At 49.8% G+C, this 19,408-nt stretch overlaps 5 protein-coding genes across 5 annotated transcripts; 2 read left to right on the forward strand and 3 right to left on the reverse strand.

Moving 5' to 3' along the window:
* Positions 1–338: 338 nt before the first annotated feature.
* Positions 339–3,445, reverse strand: LCP9604111_3387 (SMEK family protein; the record flags this gene model as incomplete). Its single annotated transcript, XM_039070969.1, has 9 exons — positions 339–887; positions 942–1,378; positions 1,427–1,594; positions 1,648–2,448; positions 2,503–2,829; positions 2,880–2,929; positions 2,979–3,060; positions 3,130–3,226; positions 3,332–3,445. 9 exons carry the CDS (start codon positions 3,443–3,445, stop codon positions 339–341), a joined length of 2,625 nt encoding a protein of 874 aa, XP_038930654.1.
* A 1,244-nt stretch (positions 3,446–4,689) lies between these two features.
* Positions 4,690–6,084, forward strand: LCP9604111_3388 (DUF914 domain membrane protein; the record flags this gene model as incomplete). Its single annotated transcript, XM_039070970.1, has 3 exons — positions 4,690–4,910; positions 4,970–5,160; positions 5,216–6,084. 3 exons carry the CDS (start codon positions 4,690–4,692, stop codon positions 6,082–6,084), a joined length of 1,281 nt encoding a protein of 426 aa, XP_038930655.1.
* Positions 6,085–7,251: 1,167 nt separating this feature from the next.
* LCP9604111_3389 (uncharacterized protein) lies at positions 7,252–8,939 on the reverse strand (the record flags this gene model as incomplete). Its single annotated transcript, XM_039070971.1, has 5 exons — positions 7,252–8,006; positions 8,186–8,404; positions 8,461–8,565; positions 8,743–8,799; positions 8,852–8,939. The coding sequence occupies 5 exons, from the start codon at positions 8,937–8,939 to the stop codon at positions 7,252–7,254; spliced, it is 1,224 nt and encodes a 407-aa protein (XP_038930656.1).
* Positions 8,940–12,717: 3,778 nt separating this feature from the next.
* LCP9604111_3390 (uncharacterized protein) lies at positions 12,718–16,027 on the forward strand (the record flags this gene model as incomplete). The annotated part of the gene is made up of 3 exons (XM_039070973.1): positions 12,718–13,255; positions 13,319–13,390; positions 13,443–16,027. 3 exons carry the CDS (start codon positions 12,718–12,720, stop codon positions 16,025–16,027), a joined length of 3,195 nt encoding a protein of 1,064 aa, XP_038930657.1.
* A 1,635-nt stretch (positions 16,028–17,662) lies between these two features.
* Positions 17,663–19,140, reverse strand: erg1 (squalene monooxygenase erg1; the record flags this gene model as incomplete). Its single annotated transcript, XM_039070974.1, has 2 exons — positions 17,663–17,931; positions 17,982–19,140. The coding sequence occupies 2 exons, from the start codon at positions 19,138–19,140 to the stop codon at positions 17,663–17,665; spliced, it is 1,428 nt and encodes a 475-aa protein (XP_038930658.1).
* Between the last annotated feature and the right edge of the window lie 268 nt (positions 19,141–19,408).

The raw sequence follows: 19,408 nt of genomic DNA on the forward strand, positions 1-19,408 counted from the left end.
CAACGACTCCATCCGCGGATGCATGGTCCTCCACCGGTCGATATCTAAGCCCGACCAGGAAAATAAAAAGAATAGACACCGCAAGGCTAGATCCAATGCATTGCCCAGACGCCATGCCATGTACAACATTCAACTAGACGCTAGTTCAGGCCAGAGAAGACAAGACCACTGGAAAACAGATGAGGGATACCCCGAAGAAAGAAAAGGAGCAAGAAGAAGGGGCATGGGCATCGCCCAAAGAACAGCAAGAGATGAAACATGGGAAATCCCGCAACCAAATGTGGTATTTAGGTCATGAAAAAGGATACTTAATTCAAAACGCCTGGCTTATGAGGTATTCATCCACCCTCGTTACCCTGACTATCGTCACGATTCTCCTTCTCGTAAATCTCGCTCGTCACCTCTGTGCGGGTTGTGTCAGTTTCTGAAATGGGCGGTTTGGCCGTTGATCCAATGTTGATGGCGATTCTCTTAGGCGCCGCGCTGGTGACATTATTTAATACACCCGGTGAGGCATTCTTATCTGTCAGTGATCCGGCAGATAAACTCTTTTTCCGATTCATGTTAAAGGCGCCAGAATTGCTGCTCGTTGAACTTCTTCGTTTAGGTCCCGCGGTAAGCTTGCTAAGCTCATCATCATCTTCTTCCTCACGGCGACGTTTCTCTGCAAGTCGCTCCGGAGGGTTCTGTGTGGGTGGTGATGCAGGAACCTCGGTGGAAGTCTCGGTTGGACCGACCACTGGCTGTTGCCCTGCCCCTTCAGGTTTGGTGTCCATGATGTCCTCCTCGTCGTCATCTGGGTAGTCAACCAAAGGTTTGACAACCGCAGAGGCGGATCCGCTTGGAGGTTCATCCGCAGTAGCCACACGGTTCTGTGCCCACTTCATCTTGTCTTGTCAGTCGTATTCTCAAATTGTCTCAATCCAAGTGCTACTACCTACCTCATCTTCATCATCGGACGTGTTGAAATAATCCTCTTCCGCGGGATCCATCTCTCTTGCACCCTGCCAGCGCTGGCCATTGAGAGGAATTCTCCGCGGAGCGTTACTTTCATCCTGACTGAACAGTGTCGCATCGGCTTCGGCTCCGTAACCCTGCATCTGGTCATATCGAAGAATTAGGCTCTGGAAGGTATCAACATAAATAATGTTCTCGAGCTTCTCGCGATATTTTTCCACCACATGGAGGATAAAAGGCTTGATGTTTTCCCGTCTGATGAACTCAAAAAGTTCAAGACAGGCCGAGTTGAGCAAGTTGTCGCGAGGCATTGTCTCGTAGACGATGTCGAGAATCAACTCAAATGTGTTATTGTGTGTCATGAGAGCTTGGTAGAAGGTATCTTGGAGGCTGATCAGGGTGCGGAAGAATTTGAGGGCGACTGTCGTCTGTATTAGCTATGGCTTCTGGGGAAAAGATGTATACTAACCGAGTTTGAGGTGTTTCTGGGGTGCCCGCAGAAGCTGTGCAACGCGGGGGGCAAGAGATTCACTCTGTATAGAGTTACGTGTGCGGAAGAGGTGTTGGCGGACAAAAAAGGTGAGGATTTCAACAAGATGCGAATAGAGGGTGACCTCTTGGAATGTCAAATCATTAACTAGACTCGAGATTAGCAAATTCTGGACCAAAACAGAAGACCTCACCACGTACGGGCTGTGCGATTTGCAAGCTGTTTAAGCGGTTGGAAAAGCCGCTTTGAGGACTCGTCAAAATGTTGCTGGACAAATGCATCAGATAAAAGGCTGTTAGTGCGAAGTTTGAAGTAATCGGGTCCAGCCCGACCAAGCGGGTCCTGCATGGGAATCTGAGGATCAAGGAGAACCTTGATAGCATCAGCAAGTTGGTTCTTGACGCCAAGGTCGGCCTCCACATGAAGAAGGTCGATCAAGGTGTCTGTTAGTGGCGTCTTTTTCTCGTTGACGGCCTTGAGCATATAGCCCCTCATCATGACTGGGTCGTGCTCCAACAAAATCACTAAGATATCAATACCAGTCGTGCGCATAGCTGGATTCAAGTGCTTGATGGCGAACGCTATCACGGCGAACAAGCCATGGTTGATAAAATTGGCGAATAATTGGGCCCGCGACGGCGCCTGCAAGTTTTTCGCGATGGAAGCACATTGGTGAAGAAACTGCACGGCGTCGTCCTTGCGCCTCTGGTCCGGATTTCTCGGGTCGAAAACTTGAAAGAGGTCTCGCAGAAAGGGCCCGTTTCCTTGAATATGATTCACAATCTCCATTTGATTGAAGAATATGAGAGAATTGAGCACTGAAAACGTCGGGTCGTCCAAAATCCGAGCCAATACCACATCTTTTAGATATTGCAGCCTCCATGTACTCCGAATCTTGCGGCGAATGATCGGGTCCTTGATCGGTACGACTTCCTTGTATCGCGATTTGTCTGCGAGGTATTGTCGATGGTTCGCTTTATGTGTAGGGAATTCAGGGTCATCTGTTTTCGTCAGTATCAATTGTATTCGCCAGGGTGAAGCCGGGTAAAGCGTACATTCCAGAGCCCCGACCACTCCGAGGATGACATGATCGGCGACGACGGTTTCGATGATGGTGTTGTCATTGAGCAAGATGAGAGATTTCATGATGTTGCACAACCGATGCAAATCGATCAAGCTCTCCAGATCCTCAGCCATTGTCACTAGCGGTACTAATTTGGCGATGTACTCGTCGCGAATGATGTATTTGGATAGCGCATCCCGACCGCCCTGTGTCATGCTCGCAGCTCGTACAATCTGTTCGATTTCGGGGAGGTTTCCAAGTTCGGGGGTCGGTAATACGATGGACTGGTAGTTATCGAGGTCGTCGGACAAAGCGTCATCTTAGAAAACAATTAGAGATGCCAGCTTCCAAACACGCGACAAACCTTACCAGCTGAAGTGAGAGTCAAGAGATGTTGTTGGACGGCATTGACAAAATCCCTTCGACGTGGTTAGCTGATGCGCGCAAAGATTTTTGTTGATTCCTCACCAGATGACCGCACAGCCTTCCGCCTCTTGGAAGCTCAGCGCCATATCCGTGCCATTCTGCTCGGTCCAAACAATCAAAGTCTCTGGATCGCGTGACAGTTAGTCAAAAAAGATCTCCAACAGCGATGAGCCGATAATGGCGGGATAGGTACCCTGTTGTTTTTGATAGCCCTCGTTCTTGGTGATCCGCGTCTCGAGCAGGACGCGATTAGGCACGTCTTCAGATTCGACAAATATGCGAGGTTCCTCCTAGTCCAAAGCAATCAGCTACTGACGATGGTGGTGATGCGCTCGGGATTGCGCGCGATGAAACATCGCACGTCCCCGGTACGCGCACAACACGCGACAACTCACTCCTAAGATCTGACCCGTGCAGAAGCCGGTTCCTCGGTCAAACCAATCATTATCTCTTAGTTCATAAACCTTCACTCGTCGGCGACCGTCGGGCGGCTGTAATTCCAGCGCCATGGTCCGGCAAGAACAGGGAAAGGCGTCTCGTCACTCCGGGCCTGATAAAAGTGCACCGGCGCGAGAGGAGAGCCAAAGGGCAGTTGGGGGTGGGGAACGGAATGAAATTAAAAGAAGGTTATCGGAGGATTGTGTACGGGTTGTTTGGAAAGGGCTTGAAACAGACGCAAAGAGGGAATGGAGGTGGAGATCCCAATGATGAAAGAGTCTGCGGAGGGGATGACGATCGGAAACAGTCCTGGTCCACCTGACGGCCTCGGCAGGTACTTGGAATATGGGAACTTGTTTTCCCCTTAAAGACCCCGGGAGTTTCGCAAGAAGCTACTTTGGAGGATGTGAAGAGAGAGTGGGAACTTCCGGGTCTTCCAGGATTCCCTATGCTCCCTGTTTATCCCTATTTCATCTCTATCATCGACGTAGGTACCTAAGGTACCTAAATATTTCTAACAACGTCCGACTATAGAGGTACCGGGCACCAGGTACCTATGGTATTGTGCACACGCGGCAGAAATATGCGATACCACTTGGAATGCAGCTTATGCTAAATCGAGACTACTTGATCTCCGTGATTCTGGTGTTCTTCCGTGATCGGCAGAGCTGGGGAATCCATTCAATGTTCTCTCTCAGGGGTTTCGGAATGGCGTCAGTCAAGATGTCATAAGGTATTTATAGTTAACAGGGTCTGACTCGTGTACAATAGAAAGCCCGTACGGAGTAATATAATTTAAGATTCATCCATCAATCTATAAATCTATAAATATGCTCTGCAAGGTCAACTCAACGCATGGATCTCCACAAGCTATGTAGGTTACACGGAAGGTACTTCGGCCAGGCTGATGCTTAGCCTGTCTCTCCCAGTACCCGCCAAGTACCAGCCACCTTGCTTGAAGCTGCTGACATAACAAGACCAGATGGACGGCCCTGTCCGCAGCACAGACCCTCACCGCCCCCACTATCCTCCCGCTGATTGGCTGTGCTTAACAGCGTGGAAGTTTCTTATCGACGATGGCCCGATCGGGAAAGGTTCCAGACGTTTTTTCCTCTTAGGCGGGTTGCTTTTGAGATTTCTGCTTCTTCATCTAAATCAACCTCAACCGGGATATCAATCCGCGAGCGACTTAGGGAGTTTTGCGCTCGTTTCATTTTCATAAAGCTCCCTTTTCTTGCTACGTTGCTTCAATCTGCAACTGGTTTGCCACTGCATTCAAAAATAACCCCGCTTTTTGAGCTCGCATCAGTCCATCATGTCTGAGTCGAAGGACCAAATCACCGTCCAGGCATCTGGTGTCGAACATGGCAGCTCTACCAATTCACTGGCTAAGGATGCTCAAACGGGTGCACAAAGTTCGAGTTCCCAGGTGGAAGCCTCCGAGTGCCCTGTGCAACCTGCGGATCTGGTCGATCAGAAGAAAGGAGCTTTTGGCTACTTTAAGACTAAAGAATTCTATATTACCGTGCTTCTAGGGTAAGAACCAGTTCAAACACTGCAGCTCAACCCTCAAACCCTAACCCAAATGCTCCTAGTCAAATTCTCGCTATTGCCAATACCTCGACGGGTACCTTCACAACGCTACTCGGCGAGGAACAATGGGCAATCCCTGCGTTCCAGACCTTCATAAACTATGTGCTACTCAACGTTATCTTTACTCCTTATACGATGTACCGTTACGGCTTCAAGGGCTGGCTCCGACTGGTATACCGTGACGGCTGGAAATGTATGCCCCAGTTTCCCCTCCCACATATCCAATATACAACGACTAACCGCTGCAGACATCATCCTTGCTTTCTGTGACGTGGAAGGCAACTACTTCATTGTGCTGGCATACCAATACACAACCATGCTAAGCGCGCAACTGATCAACTTCTGGGCCATCGTCGTGGTCGTCGTCATCTCATTCCTGTTTCTGGGTGTGCGCTACCACATCGCTCAAATAATTGGTATCTTGCTTTGTATCGGCGGAATGGGCGTCCTCATCGGCTCAGACCACATCACCGGCACGAACGGCGGAGACATATCCCAAGGCAACCAGCTGAAAGGCGACATGTTCGCGCTGCTAGCCGCGTCCTTCTATGGCCTCACCAACACGGGCGAAGAGTACTTCGTCAGCACTCGGCCAGTGTACGAGGTGCTCGGGCAGATGTCATTCTTCGGAATGATTATCAACGGCGCGCAGGCCGGCATCTTCGACCGGACCTCCTTCCACAATGCGCACTGGAACGGAAAGGTCGGTGGATATCTCACCGGGTACACGCTGTGTCTGAGTATGTTCTACTGTCTCGCTCCGCTGTTGTTCCGTCTCTCGTCGGCGGCTTTCTTCAACGTCTCCATGCTCACCATGAACTTCTGGGGTGTGATCATTGGCGTCAAGGTCTTCCATTATCATATCCACTGGATGTACCCGATTGCCTTTGTGCTGATTATCATCGGCCAGCTGATCTATTTCCTGGCCCAGAAGGTCTTGAGTGAAGCCCGCAAGCCCTGGCTTGGAGCTAACCAGGAGCGTGGTGTTGTCGGTCTCTTCACTGCCAAGAGGAAGATCGTGCATGTCATCCCTACCGCTGCCGAATTTCAGGATCAAACTCAAACCCCCGACGACACCTCAAAACACACTCCCACGGTGAATACCAGCGCTATTTGAGTGTGAATCCCGGTGGATATCCTCGTTGCTTTTTCTTTTTATCATCTTTGTGGGGATCATAGATGTGACCGAAGATCTTCTAGATTCTATGTTGTGTGCTGCGTTAGATGCCTGTCAAGAAAAAGACGATCTTGTTTACGTGCTTTCGACTAATGCTTAATTATCTCGACAATTGCTACATCTATCTTGTTGGAATTAAACTACCAATCTTTATTCGGGAATAAAATACAATTTACCCTCTATTCGAGTATCTAGTTATCTCGTCAGCGTACTCTAGAAACAACATTGAACCCCTGGTAGAGGTAGTAGGATTAAACTAAGCTAGAATAGAGATATATATCAGTGTAGCATGGCAAGACAAATCACTACCAGATTGCGAGATGAGAAGCCCTAAATAGAAGACATGACTAGTTACATATATACCGTGCCGTGAGGCCAGAGACATATAGTGCCGAACCTACACACCTGTACAGGACAAGACGCCGGCAATGAATGAGAATTCAATAGGTATGTAAAGACACAACATTCGCTTCCTGATCACGTCGAAACGAGGCCAAAACCCGTTGAGGACAAAGTAGACAGACTCCAGTAACCGTATAATCAAACCTCACCCACTCTAGAGAGAAGGGGGAAGAAAAAAAGAAAAGACAAGTAGAAGTCGAATATCCAAATCCAATAAATATCCGTTTTGAGCCTCGGTTCGCCTCCCATCTCCATATAGAGATATATAGTAAAAAAAAAAAAAAAACAGGCATTAAAATAAAGTCACAATGTGCAAGTTTCCCGTACCATCACCCCAGAATATAAAAAAGAAAGAAAGATGAAGAAAGAGACCTGTGCATCCGACATGAAAAACACCGAGAAAAATGAGACAGCCCATACATAGCCCACGAGCATCACAGATAAAGCGCCATATTTCCGACCATATTCGCACGGGCACCGACATAGCAAAACAAACAAAAAAGCAGAACAAAAACATGCTGAACCCGAGACCTCACAGGAGAAAGCGAAGCAGACATCATATCATCCAGACAGATCCAACACCACTTCCAAAACCCGGTAAACCCTGTCCCTTTTCTCCCCTGCCAAGTACATGGTAAGCCAGCACAACCCTAGTCCAATATGCAACAAGCGCCCACTTGGAGTAATGTCATCAAAAGTGGATATCTATCCCCAAACGGAAGCTTGCACGCCCAGTCCGCTCTTGGAGCTCCAGACGCCACTGCCGTTGCTCCAGCCGAGGCCAACACCACCGGCCTGGTCCTTGGTGCCAGGGGCACCGGCTGCAGAGGCCACAGCCGGGGAAGGACCGGCGGAGGAGGTGCGCTCAGTAGCGGGCCCAGCAGTAGGATCAGCGGGAGTGAAGCCGAGCCCAAGTGGGGAGGGGAGAGGGGTGATGGAGCGCTTGTTCAAGGCTTGATTGGCAGGGGGTGCAGATGTCTGGCCGGGAGCAGGACGGGAACCGATAGGACCGACGGTGCCAATAGGACCAGCGGGCTTGGAAGAGGCCTGGCGGGAGGGAGAGTCTGCGCCGGGCGACGAAGCCGAGGTTACGGGCTGCTCACCGCCGAAACTAGCGTTAATAGCGGAGCTAGGCGAGGAGGTGCTGTTGGCGCGCGAGGGCGACTGCAGGCCCGTGGTGGCATCGGTGCCAGTAGCGCCGGCCTGTGTCAGGCCGAATGGGTCCATGCCTCGCGGGGAGGATCCACGGACACCGGCGGACGACGGGGTGCCACCGCCGGCTTGGCTATCCGGGCGTGGGTTATCATCGGAGAAGGCACCGGGCGGGAAGAAGGCTGGGCTTTCGTTGCCGTACAGAGCGCGGTGCTGGCGGGCGAGGAGTTCGCGACGGCTGTCCTCGCTCACGGCAGCTGGGCTGGTGGATCGGTCGGATTTGGATGCAGACATCTCGGCGAGGAGGCCTTGAAAGGAAGAAGAAAAGTATTAAAACCCCGTGTTCAAAAGAAAAGCGAAGCAGCCAAACCAAATATATTACACAGGCCGGATACATAGATGCAAGGAAGTGAAAAGAGAGAGAAGAAAAAGCCGACGGGGGAATATAACGAGGCTCAAAAAGAAGAAGACAGAGGCTACCACGTACTTCGGTTGTACTGTTGCTCCTGGTGATAGTTGCGGAGTTCCCTCTCACGCTGTGCTGCCATCCGACGCTTCGCCTGCATCATCTGTTCCACCTCGTTGGGACGACCCTGGTACCGCTGGGAGGCATAGAAACCCTGGGCATTGCCCGCCGGGGGCATACGGTTGCCATCGAACTCGCTGATCGAATGGTGTCGCTGAGGGCCACCACCCATACGAGGGTCTGTCAAGAGACAAGTCAGAAACGCGTTCTGGGTGCCATCCGTGCCCGCAACATACCGTAGTCGGGGTAGGGCCGGCCCATCATCATGGGCATCGAATCCCGCCGAGGAGCATTCCACAACTTCCCGCTCTTGACGAGATTGTCGATCGCACGATCGACCTCTATAAAGTTAAAAAAAAAGTATCAGCACTTGTCTCCAAAAGGGTGCCCCCCAAAAAAAGTATGCCCAGGTAATCTCCACAATCGCCTCGCTTCAAAATCAACAACTTTATCCCCCATTATGCGATTCGGCTTCCGGATAAGCAATTGTAGAGATTCAAGCAGAAGTGTGTCCGTACCGTCAAATTGGGAGGAAAAGGCCGGAAGATCCTCGCGCTGCGAGACCGAACTCGATCCTGTTGTCGAATGTCAGTTTTTGCCGGGGGTCCTCGGCGTTTGATCCCATACCTGACCGGGAGGGAGGCGCCGGCTGCTCCCAAGAGACCTGGCGCGCAGCGGGTGCTTGCCAGCCCTGAGGTTCGTAGTACGAAGACATTGTCGAGATCAAAAGGACCGGAGGGTGCGACTGTTCAGGGGAGGGGGGAGATTGATCCGGTCAGAGGCGATCTGTCGAGTAAAAAAATGTGAGCGTCGATCCACAACACACACTTTTCAAACAATTCTCCAGATCTTCTTTCAACACATAAAAAAGAAACACTCGAAATTTGAGATATTTTTTTTATTTTTACCCCGGGCTCGGTAAAACCGTTCGAGGGTGTTTTTTCCGCGCTCTTTCAAAGTATCTTCAATGGGGTATATAGGGTATAGAAGAAAAAATCCCAGCCTGGAAATCGAAATAGAATCATGGCACTTACAGCAAATAAGCCTCCGAGTATTTCTTTCTACCACGAGTGAACGAGGCAGAGAAAGTCCAAAAATTGGAAGGATGAAGAAGAGAAAAGGAGAGAGAGAGAGGGTCCTATGGGGGGGTGGGTGTGTATTACCTTATGGGGGGAGGGGGTCTTTTCATAAATTGCCTTGCCAAAGAGGAAAATAGTTACATAGCGACAGTATACGGGGGCAAATAGGAGATTGTTATTTTTCTTTTTATTTATTCTGAAAGTAGGACAACACATGTTAGATACTTATCCAAGTTCTTTTGTTAGTATCTTATGTTTACAACGGTATACGGAGTACTCCGTCTGGACGGAGTATATACCCAAGTCTCTGCACATTCGACTGAACATCGACAATCCCCGTATTTGTCATTCAATGCTTCCACTTCCATTCACCTGAGCAATTCCCTTCTTTTTCCTGTACATCGAAGATCCCAAGTACGCGGCAATTCCCGGCAACCGAAGGGCTTCTATTCGTCACTGATGGGGCCGGTCACCGGAGATTGGACGGGGACACGGGGGCTAAGCGTCGAGCTTCCTCGTGTCTGATAGTTACGATTACTTATTATCCAACTATTACTGTCTGTACGGAGTATACTTGATGCTATATCTTATTGAAGGTTAATGCTCGAATCTTGGAAACCGTTAAAAACGTGGACATTGACATTGTGTTGCCCTTGTATGCCCTACGTCTTTATACTCCATTTCAGTACAATATTCAAAGATTCAACTTTCCAAGTTGTTCTAAGATTATCTTCACAATACAACCCGGTCCAAACAAGGAATTCCCTGGAGTCAACGTATGATGATGCTAACCTTGGAATCTGCAAAGGCTCTGCACTATGCAGTCAGCTTGCCAAGAACTCTCTGCCTATGGACGCCATCGGAGGCTGCAAGTGAACACTCTAGTCGCATCTGGAATTTGATCTGCAGCTCCATGGAAAGTGCGCAGAACAAACGCATGTAATGGGTATAGTCCGCTGTAGGCTGATGTAGCCTGCTGTAGCCTGCTCATTTAGAGAGCCTCGTATACATATGGTTGAAGCAGGTCCGTTAAAAGTCCCCATTGAAAGATATACTAGTAGAAACAATACCTACTCCGTACACATGGGGTAGATGTAATGCAATACTAGTCAGTACATTGCCGCTTCCAGAATACACTTTGAACGTGCTTTGACCAACTCGGTCAATTCAGGAGAGGTGGGGCAACGTCCGACGGCCATCATTTTTTACTTTGTATATTCTTCCGCAAGGTCCGCGCCCCTCTGAGTTGGATTGGCCGCTGCGATGTTCATGTATGTACTCAGCCGGCTTGACGAGCCAGTCAGCAGCCCGAGTCTTCCCCGCATGTACATGGGACCATTTCTATACGTGGAATCGGGGTGAATCGACTTTATAGCGGGATATTGCAGGTACCGAGGTACTCAAAAGATATAGAGTAGGAGAGGGATTTGCGTTTGATAGTGCAGTCGAGTTATCGGTTCCTTCAACTCTGCCCTGTTGTCTGTATAGGTTGATCCAGCAGACGCTACAGCATCAGCACTTTTCTTTAAACCCTCCGGAAAGATACAACTTACAACTAGACGATACGCGCAAGCATGCCTCCGCGTTACCCTGCGGAAGCGTAGTAACTTCCCACTCGTCATACATGCAACTGCTCTCGGCCGAATCTGGTCCTAGTCATAGAAGCCGGATGCTTGATTTTATGAAGGCCATGTTATAAGTCGCAAGCTGGAGCTGTCTTGAATCTTGATAACTAGATGTTCAGTCAGTCTTGAAGAGGGGTAGATAGTTTTACAAAGAAACACGCCAAAACAAGCCTCACATTCCCGATGTGGCGATACCCAGTCCTGTAGACAAAGGCTACCATCTGACGATCAACTCTTCGGTTAACCCCAGAACAAATATCCAATAGCTATTATCTCGCAAGGTTCATCCGCTCAAGCCTTATAATCCGGGCAGCCACTGTCAGATTCCGGAGTGAATTATGGGTCCGTGGTGGATTCATTTCCCAAACAAAGAAGAAGTGTGATTGAGTGCTCTTGAGTCACCGAGGATGTATGTTACAGAATCTTAGATTCTACAACATAGTTACTCCTGAAGCATACGGAGTATCTATGTCATATTTATGCCTCAGGCCACTGACATGGATTAGCTTATACTAGCAGCACGTGCAAGGACCATGCTGATCGCGGGGAGAAGTGAAGAACGACGATCAGGAGGCAAAAAGGAGAAAGTACGACATATGGAGCATATAAGGCTTCTCTTAGGAATTGCCATGTTCAGTCAATAGCTAGTAGTCCAAGAGGCTCAACAAATACACCGGGTTATCAATAATCTGTCGTCATGGTACCTGCATGAATGCATAGCTCGGTGATACCGCGGGCAACTCTGCATTGGCTTTCTGTGCTTCAGGGCTTCAAGTTTCTGGGCTCGGGGGAAAAAGAACAAAGAGTGCTAGTAAGAAATATATTAGCGAGAGATTATATCAGAGACAAAGGACCGAAGTCAGCCCCTAATTGTTTAAGAAATGAGGGCAGAGAACTATTCCCCAATAGTCGCTCTCCGTGGGCTACTCCGTCATACGTTATAAGCTAATTTCCCACTCACCAACATCTGTTCCAAGTTGCAAACACTGGCCCTGAATACATTCCTCCGATTGCTCGACTGCTATACATAAAATCGTGGACGTTGGAAAGATTGGAGTTCTTTAAGGAACGGTCGGGAGTGTCTTCTTTACCGCCGACAGGGGCTGACCTCCAGGGCTTCGATCATCTTCACAACTTCCGCAAATTCCCCTCTCTGGCTACGCTTCCTTTCCTCAACAATCGGAAACCCAGGCTGGTTCCTACAAATTCACTGAAAGGGCACACGGATTGTATGTTGCATCCTGTATCTTGGTCCTTTTTTGTCGCTTTTCTTTGATCCCAATCCTCGAAACCTGCGCTCTCTTCTCGCTCTCGAAGACCCTTTTTTTTTTTTTGACTATTCGCCTGTCGTGTCTTATTTTCATCTCCTGGTTGAGGCATTGTCTTTTTACATCTCTTCGATTTTCTTCGGTCCCGCGTGAAAGGAAAAAAAAACTCGGCTCTTCGCGACTTTGGTCGAGGGCGATTGTCTCCCACCACAAACGATCTGCTTCCCGGCTGTCTCACCATATCAACGAACCCTTGACTTGTTACACACGTGCCATAACCTACCTCGCTCGAATTTATCCATCGCCGAAATTTCTCCAGTCATTTCCAGAGCGGAAACTGAGCGGATTATATTGTGTGGTGTGTGGGAGTGGACTCTCATCTCTTTTGCCGAGCCCCCGTACGGAAGGACCACAACGGTGTGGGAGTTGTGAATTGCTATATGGTCGCAAAAATCGATGGGAATGCAAAGTGTTCCCTTCACCGTGACGTCGCCTCGCTAGCGTCGGCACAGCCCTCCACGATGGCATGGAGATCGCAATCCAATGTGCAACACTCTGACGTGCCCGAACCCGCCGCTCGGCCTCCGTTGACTTCGCACCAGTCGAATTCCCTTCCTTCTACCCCATACCAACATGCGCGCAACCTCTCCTTCCATTCTCGGTCGCCGTCCCCCGCCCACGGAAACACCTCCCCTCGATCGACCCACTCCGAAGCCACACACCTACCCCCATTCTCCCGGAAACCGCTTGGAGGATGTAAATATGAGACCGCCATGGCATTCTTTCGACGACGGGTACCGTATAGTCTCGGAGCAGATATATTACCGGAGGAGAAAGGGGCATTGAAGGAGCAGCTCAGTCCGGACGAGGAGAAAAAATTGTCGACCGATATCATGGATCTGTATGATCGATTGTTACCGTCTGCTGAGAGTGATGATCGACGACGACAACTTGTGCGGAAATTGGAGAAGCTTTTCAATGAGCAATGGCCGAATCATAATATTAAGGCGAACATTTTTGGCTCGTCGGGGAATAAGCTCTGTTCAAGTGACTCGGATGGTAGGTTCTTCTCTTTTTTTGGGCACAAGAGAAATAAAAGGCGATAACTAACAACTTGCGCAGTGGACATTTGCATCACAACCAGCTACAAGGAATTGGAACATGTGTGCCTGTTGGCCGAGGTGTTGGCCAAACGTAAGGGATCGCGTTGATACAACTTGACTGAATAATAGACTGACCTAAACAGATGGGATGGAACGGGTGGTGTGTGTGTCGCATGCAAAGGTCCCCATCGTGAAGATTTGGGACCCGGAGCTCCGTTTAGCCTGTGACATGAATGTCAATAATACCTTGGCGCTAGAAAACACTCGGATGATTCGGACCTATGTCGAGGTGGATGAGAGAGTGCGGCCTTTGGCAATGACGATCAAGCACTGGACAAAGCAAAGAACCCTCAATGATGCAGCACTTGGTGGAACCCTTAGTTCTTATACCTGGATCTGTTTGATCATTAACTTTCTGCAGACAAGGAATCCCCCAGTTCTCCCAAGTTTGCAAGCACGTCCGCACAAGAAGAGGGTGACTCACGATGGATTGGTCTGCTCGTTCGATGATGACCTGAAGACCTTGTGTCAATTTGGTCGCAAGAACAAGCAATCGGTTGGCGAGTTGCTCTTTGGGTTTTTCCGGTATTATGGCTATCAATTTGACTATGAGAAGAACGTCATCTCAGTACGGGACGGCACCCTGATCAACAAAGAGGCCAAGGGCTGGCACCTGATGTTGAACAACCGACTGTGCGTGGAGGAGCCGTTCAACACGTCAAGGAACCTAGGAAACACCGCCGACGACACGTCGTTCCGGGGATTGCATTTGGAATTGCGAAGGGCCTTCGAATATATCGCAAACGGTGATCTAGAAGGATGTTGTCAGCAGTTTGAATTCCCAGCAGAAGAAGAGCGGACCTGGGAACGACCACCACCCCAACCGCGGCCAACTCTCACACCCTCCCTTCCATCGCGGGGTGGACGGGGAGGGAACCGCGGCGGCAGATATAATAATCAATTCTCGCGCGGCGGGCTCACTGGCGGGCGACGACAGTCGAATACCGCAAACAAGTCGAACTTCCGGCAGTCGAATACTAGCAATGCAACCGATATCTCCCTGCACGCACAACAGCAAGCACAATATCTTCTGCATGACCAGTTATACCAACAAATCCAGCTTTTGCAGGCACAGGAGCAAGAATTGCGGATGCAATTGCATAGCCAGGCATTGATTACTGGGAGACCACCGCCAGTCTTCATCCGTCAGCCATTTATCCAATTCCCAGTTCCCCAACCCCAAGAGTTTCCAGAGGAAAACTCATGCCCGAGGTCAGGAACAGGAACCGCGAGTCATGCTACTCTCAGCCCAACCCAACGACATCAAACGATTTATAACCCCACCTATGCTTCAGTTGGTGCATCTGGCTCGCAAGCGACTATCACCAACCCTCCCTCACCGTCTGCTGTTAGTGCTATTCCTGATACTCGTCGTAATTCTCGGCGATTGTCAACTGCGAACGGATCCCCAAAGTCTCTTCGTGCGCATTCACAACCTGCACGGCCTCAGGGCTCACCCTCTCTTCCCGGCTATATCCCACTTTATACCATGCCGCCACCCACGGATAACTGGTCAAAACAAAGGTCGGCCACCGAGTCGTCAGAAGGCGGAGAAGGGAGTGGTGATGAGAATGTAATGCGCTCAAACAGTCTGGCCAGCAATGGATCCCACTCAACCTCTGTGGATGATAACCGGCAGCCAGATGTGGTGGGTTATTATATAACCCCACAACAGCTTCAAGCCCTGCAGCAAGGTTCCATGCTGCCGCCATTATCCGCACAGATGGGTCTGGTCTCGAATGGATATTCGTTTATTCCTCTTCAGCCAGATTATCGACCGGGATCGTTCTCGTCGGACACTGCTCACTCGGAGCACATTCCAGTTCCCAAGCCCCCGTCGCAAGCTACCCAATCCGCCCCACGTCCAGTTGCACCAGGTCCGCTGATTGTGGATGGATCGGTGCGTCCCAGTGAGCCTCGCTCGGCGTATGGGTCTGACTTGATGGACCCTTACTCGGCGGTGAGCCATTATACCTCGTCAGATGATCACAACATGAACACACCTGCAAGTTTCTCCGATTCCTTGTCTCAAGATTATCAGGACTCCGGATCCTTTGACTTGGAGCATTCGGCTGTCTTCACGCGGCCATCTACGGAAACGCAAAAGGTCAATGGTGTGAACGGGGAAAACCAGTCCGACATGAATGGCCAGTCTGAGCTTCTCGCCAGTAGGCTGCAGAACTACCACCTATCAAATTCCGAAAACCTGGTACAGCAACCCGCGAAGACAAGTCCGGACCGAGTAAGGAATGGTGCGGCACAAGGGTCAGGAAAGGAAATCGGCCAGCCTAAGCACTCGGGACAGATGGGCGAGAAACCTGCTGCATCCGGGTCGAATGAGAATCGACATCAATCGACGAACTCGAAGCGCCGGACTAATGGCGACCATTCCGACAAGGCAAACGGTGTTAACGGCAAGAGCAAGCCCAAAGGCCAAGGCCGACACGATGGCTCTCACAATTCTACTCCGGGCACCAAAGATCGACACACAGACTCGCCCCGAAGATCAGGCGGACAGTCTAACGGCACGAACGAGATCGCTTATGGATGGCAGACGACCAAGAAGAAGAACCGCAAGAACACCAAGTCATCAATGGAGCCTCGAAACGGGATCAACGGCGGTAATGAGCTTATTGCAGCAGATGATTCTTTGCGAAAAGGCGGTTGACTAGGTTTGCGTCGTTGCGCCTCCGTAATCATCTCCAGCACGTCCACGAGGAATGAGCAGATACTCACGTCTCAAAAATGATTTTATTGCTTTCAAATTTCCGTTCCGCGCAGTATCCCCCAAACGAACTTACGTTCCCCCGAAATACATTATTTTGCTCTTTTTTTCCCACCCCTTTCCCCGTCACCGAGGGACTAGGGCCCATATATGCATGCATTCGTTGCCATCGGGAAAGTTGGCCGGTTCATTTTCCAGGAAACGCCTCCCATGCATTGAGACGATTTCTTTCCAGTTGTTCGGAGTTCTTTGTGTTCAATGGTTAGACCCGGTTTTGTGTCTGATGCTTTTCATTTTCTTATGCCAATTTTTTTTTTCTTTTTCGGTCCTGGTTTTGTACAAAAGAGAAAGATATTAACTTGTTGCCAATGAGAAACAAACCAAAATTTTCGAAAAAGTCTTCTTTTTCCTGCTCAGGTCATGTATTTGATACTTCCTGGATTGCATTGTCTTCTCTTCCGATTTCTAACTCTTTTTCTTGTCCTTCTGGCTTGCTGTCAGTCAACAGTGTCTGTAAATGGGAGACCGGGCTGCGAATAACAAAGACCTAGAGAACAAAGGGAGGAAATGGAAAGTCTAGCCTCTTAGATTCAATTCTCAGATCCTCTCTCTCTCTCTTCCCTTCGTCGTGCTCATCCTCGTTCTCTCCTACCTGAACCCACAAGAACAACATCGTGCAGAGCAACCCATCCGCTCTACAATCCACGATAAACCACAAACACCAAGAATCCGCATCCATACACCACATACATACCTTAAGGACACATCCCAACCCAACAGCAATCCCACCCAAAAAAGAGAAAGGAAAAAGAAAAAGTAAAAGAAAACAAAAAGATGTGGATGATATTCATTTCCTTAATGCTGTATTTATACTATTGCTTTTTTCTCGCCTACAGCCTAATCTGCGAGGTGTATTCCAGCATCTCCTTCGTGCATAATTGCGCCATCCGCTCAGCCAGTGCCGTCATGTCTTTTCTTTCCTGGGATTGGAATTGGTCGGGTCTCCAGCTGCCTGGCGTTGGTGCGCTGCCTTGGTTTGGGCGTGTGGACCAGACCCCTGTGCCTGTTGCACCTAACTTCTTTGCGTTTTCGTTTTCGTTTTGTTTTGGGGTTTTGGCATATTCGCTTTGTGTGAAGTTGTTGTGAGGGTTAGGTTTGGGTTTGGTGTTTCCTGGTGTATGGGCATCGGAAGTAAGGGAGGTGGGCTATGGAGGGTGTGAATCTTGTGAATCGGTTGGGGTTCTTTTCTTTGTATGTTTATGTAGCATAGAAAGCGTTGATTATTGGAATGTTCCGGATATATTGACATCGTATCATCTATCATTGAAATAATGGTATGACATATAGTATATAGTACAGTAAATCTGTAACACAAATCCTGCAATGTATCAGATGCAGTGGGAAAATGCTGGACAAGATTAAATGACATAAGGCGTGGAAGAAAAGACACAGGGTGAAGATGGGATATTAAACAAAGACTTGGCGGGTAATATCGACAATATATTCCACAGGTTACGATAGTACCCCCATTGTCGCTTTTGAGGAAAGTAGAACACCAATTGATGAATCCAAGCCAGATCAGTACCAGATCTCGGTCCAGATGTATGGGAAAATCACGACAGAGGCTGTGTACAATATCATGAAGGCGTAGTAGGGGGCTAGGATTAGCTTGAGCGGAGGGGTATCACAGAGGAGAACCCAAATGGAGAGGAAGGCGACGGAGAAGAAGTGGCTGACAAGGACCAGAGGTTTCTTGATCAGACCGGCCAACAGCCCAACGGGGCCGCCTACTGGTCCAACCTGGAAGTAGCGGAAACAGCCACGCTGAAGAGCTCGGAGGTATTGATCTATAGAAACAATTAGTTACTGGAATTAACCAAAGAGTCAGAATACATACTGTCTGCAGCGAAGAGCGCATAGAGAGCCTGCGCGAGGATATTGATGACTGAAGAAGAAGACTTTCGTCTCCAGTGGAATTCCGCGAGCTGTTCGAGGACAAGGCCTGTATTGGAGAGGTCGGGCGCGCGCTCTGGGCTGAGCAATTCGCGGATGAGACAGACATCGTTGAGCGCCACCGTCATGCCTCCACCCGTGAGAGGGTGCCGCATGTTGAGCGCATCTCCTAGAATCATCAAGCCGGGTGTCTTGTTTACCGCGGCAGGCAGGAAGGAGTTCGGCATTGACCGTAACTGGCCCTGCTCTAGCGCGTCGGCGAACGGCTTCTGGGCACCCTCTGGGAGCTGAGGCAGGATGTTGTTTCGCATGTAGCCCTTGACACCACCGTTCTGCAGCGAGGCCAGAGGAAAGTTATCGGGGATATCGATAAGGATTCGGGTCTCGTGAGTGCCGATCTGGTACATGAGCACGGGTGGGTTATCGCTGAGGAGGACATGACCAGTGTTAGGCGCGGGGAGTTTCGCATCAATGAGCTCCAAACCATAGAACTTTGATCGCCGCGTGGGTGTGTATTGGTGGTGTTGCTTGCGGAAATCCGAGTTGTAGCCGTCGGCGGCCACCGTGAGTTGGCCGAGGTAGCTATCTTTGACATCCTTGGTCATACACTCAACTCCACGGACTTCCTCGGTATCTGGCGATATGATGAGGCCAGTCACCTTGGTTTCAACCACTGTGACATTGGGACAAGACAAAGCGGCTGCCCGTAGTTTCATCACGAACCGACCATGATGGAAAGCTCGTCCTAACGGTGTAGGCGAGGTTGGGCTAGACTTGGGGTATTCGAGGAGCACCGGCTCGCCAAAGTATGAAACCCAGTATCCTTTCACATCAATGCCATCAATATCGTCCAGACAGTCCCGTAGCCCTAGTTGCTCGAGCGCCTGAACACCTCCCGGCTGGAGTAGTTCACCGACAATGCGGTTGGGCTCCTCCAACGATTTTTCCAGCAGGATCACACTGCGCCCTTGTTTTCCCAGTGCGACAGCAAGCGCACAGCCCAGGACTCCAGCGCCAACGATTACAACATCAGCTTCGTGGTTGTCGATGCGGCGTTGAGCGGCCGTGGAGAGGGAAGCGTCGTCTTTGAGCACGGATGCCATTTTGGGTTTGGAAGAGTAGATAATGTCAGAACGGAGTCGACTGAGGCAGGACCATTATCGGCCTAGGCAATTGATTTAAAGGAAAGTCGATTGGCCTGTGTTTATGGGCTGATGTTTGAGAAAGGGGTGGGTGGTGGCGTGACATGTGAAAGCCTCACTGGATGACCTCTCTCCGCCTTTCCAATTCTACGCAGGAGACACCACGGTAGTAATCGCTCCGAGTGGACTGATTTGGATATACGACGGTATACAGGCATATATTTATGAA

This window comes from Penicillium roqueforti (assembly GCF_015533775.1).
Source record: "Penicillium roqueforti strain LCP96 04111 chromosome Unknown scaffold_05, whole genome shotgun sequence".
Taxonomy (NCBI): domain Eukaryota; kingdom Fungi; phylum Ascomycota; class Eurotiomycetes; order Eurotiales; family Aspergillaceae; genus Penicillium; species Penicillium roqueforti.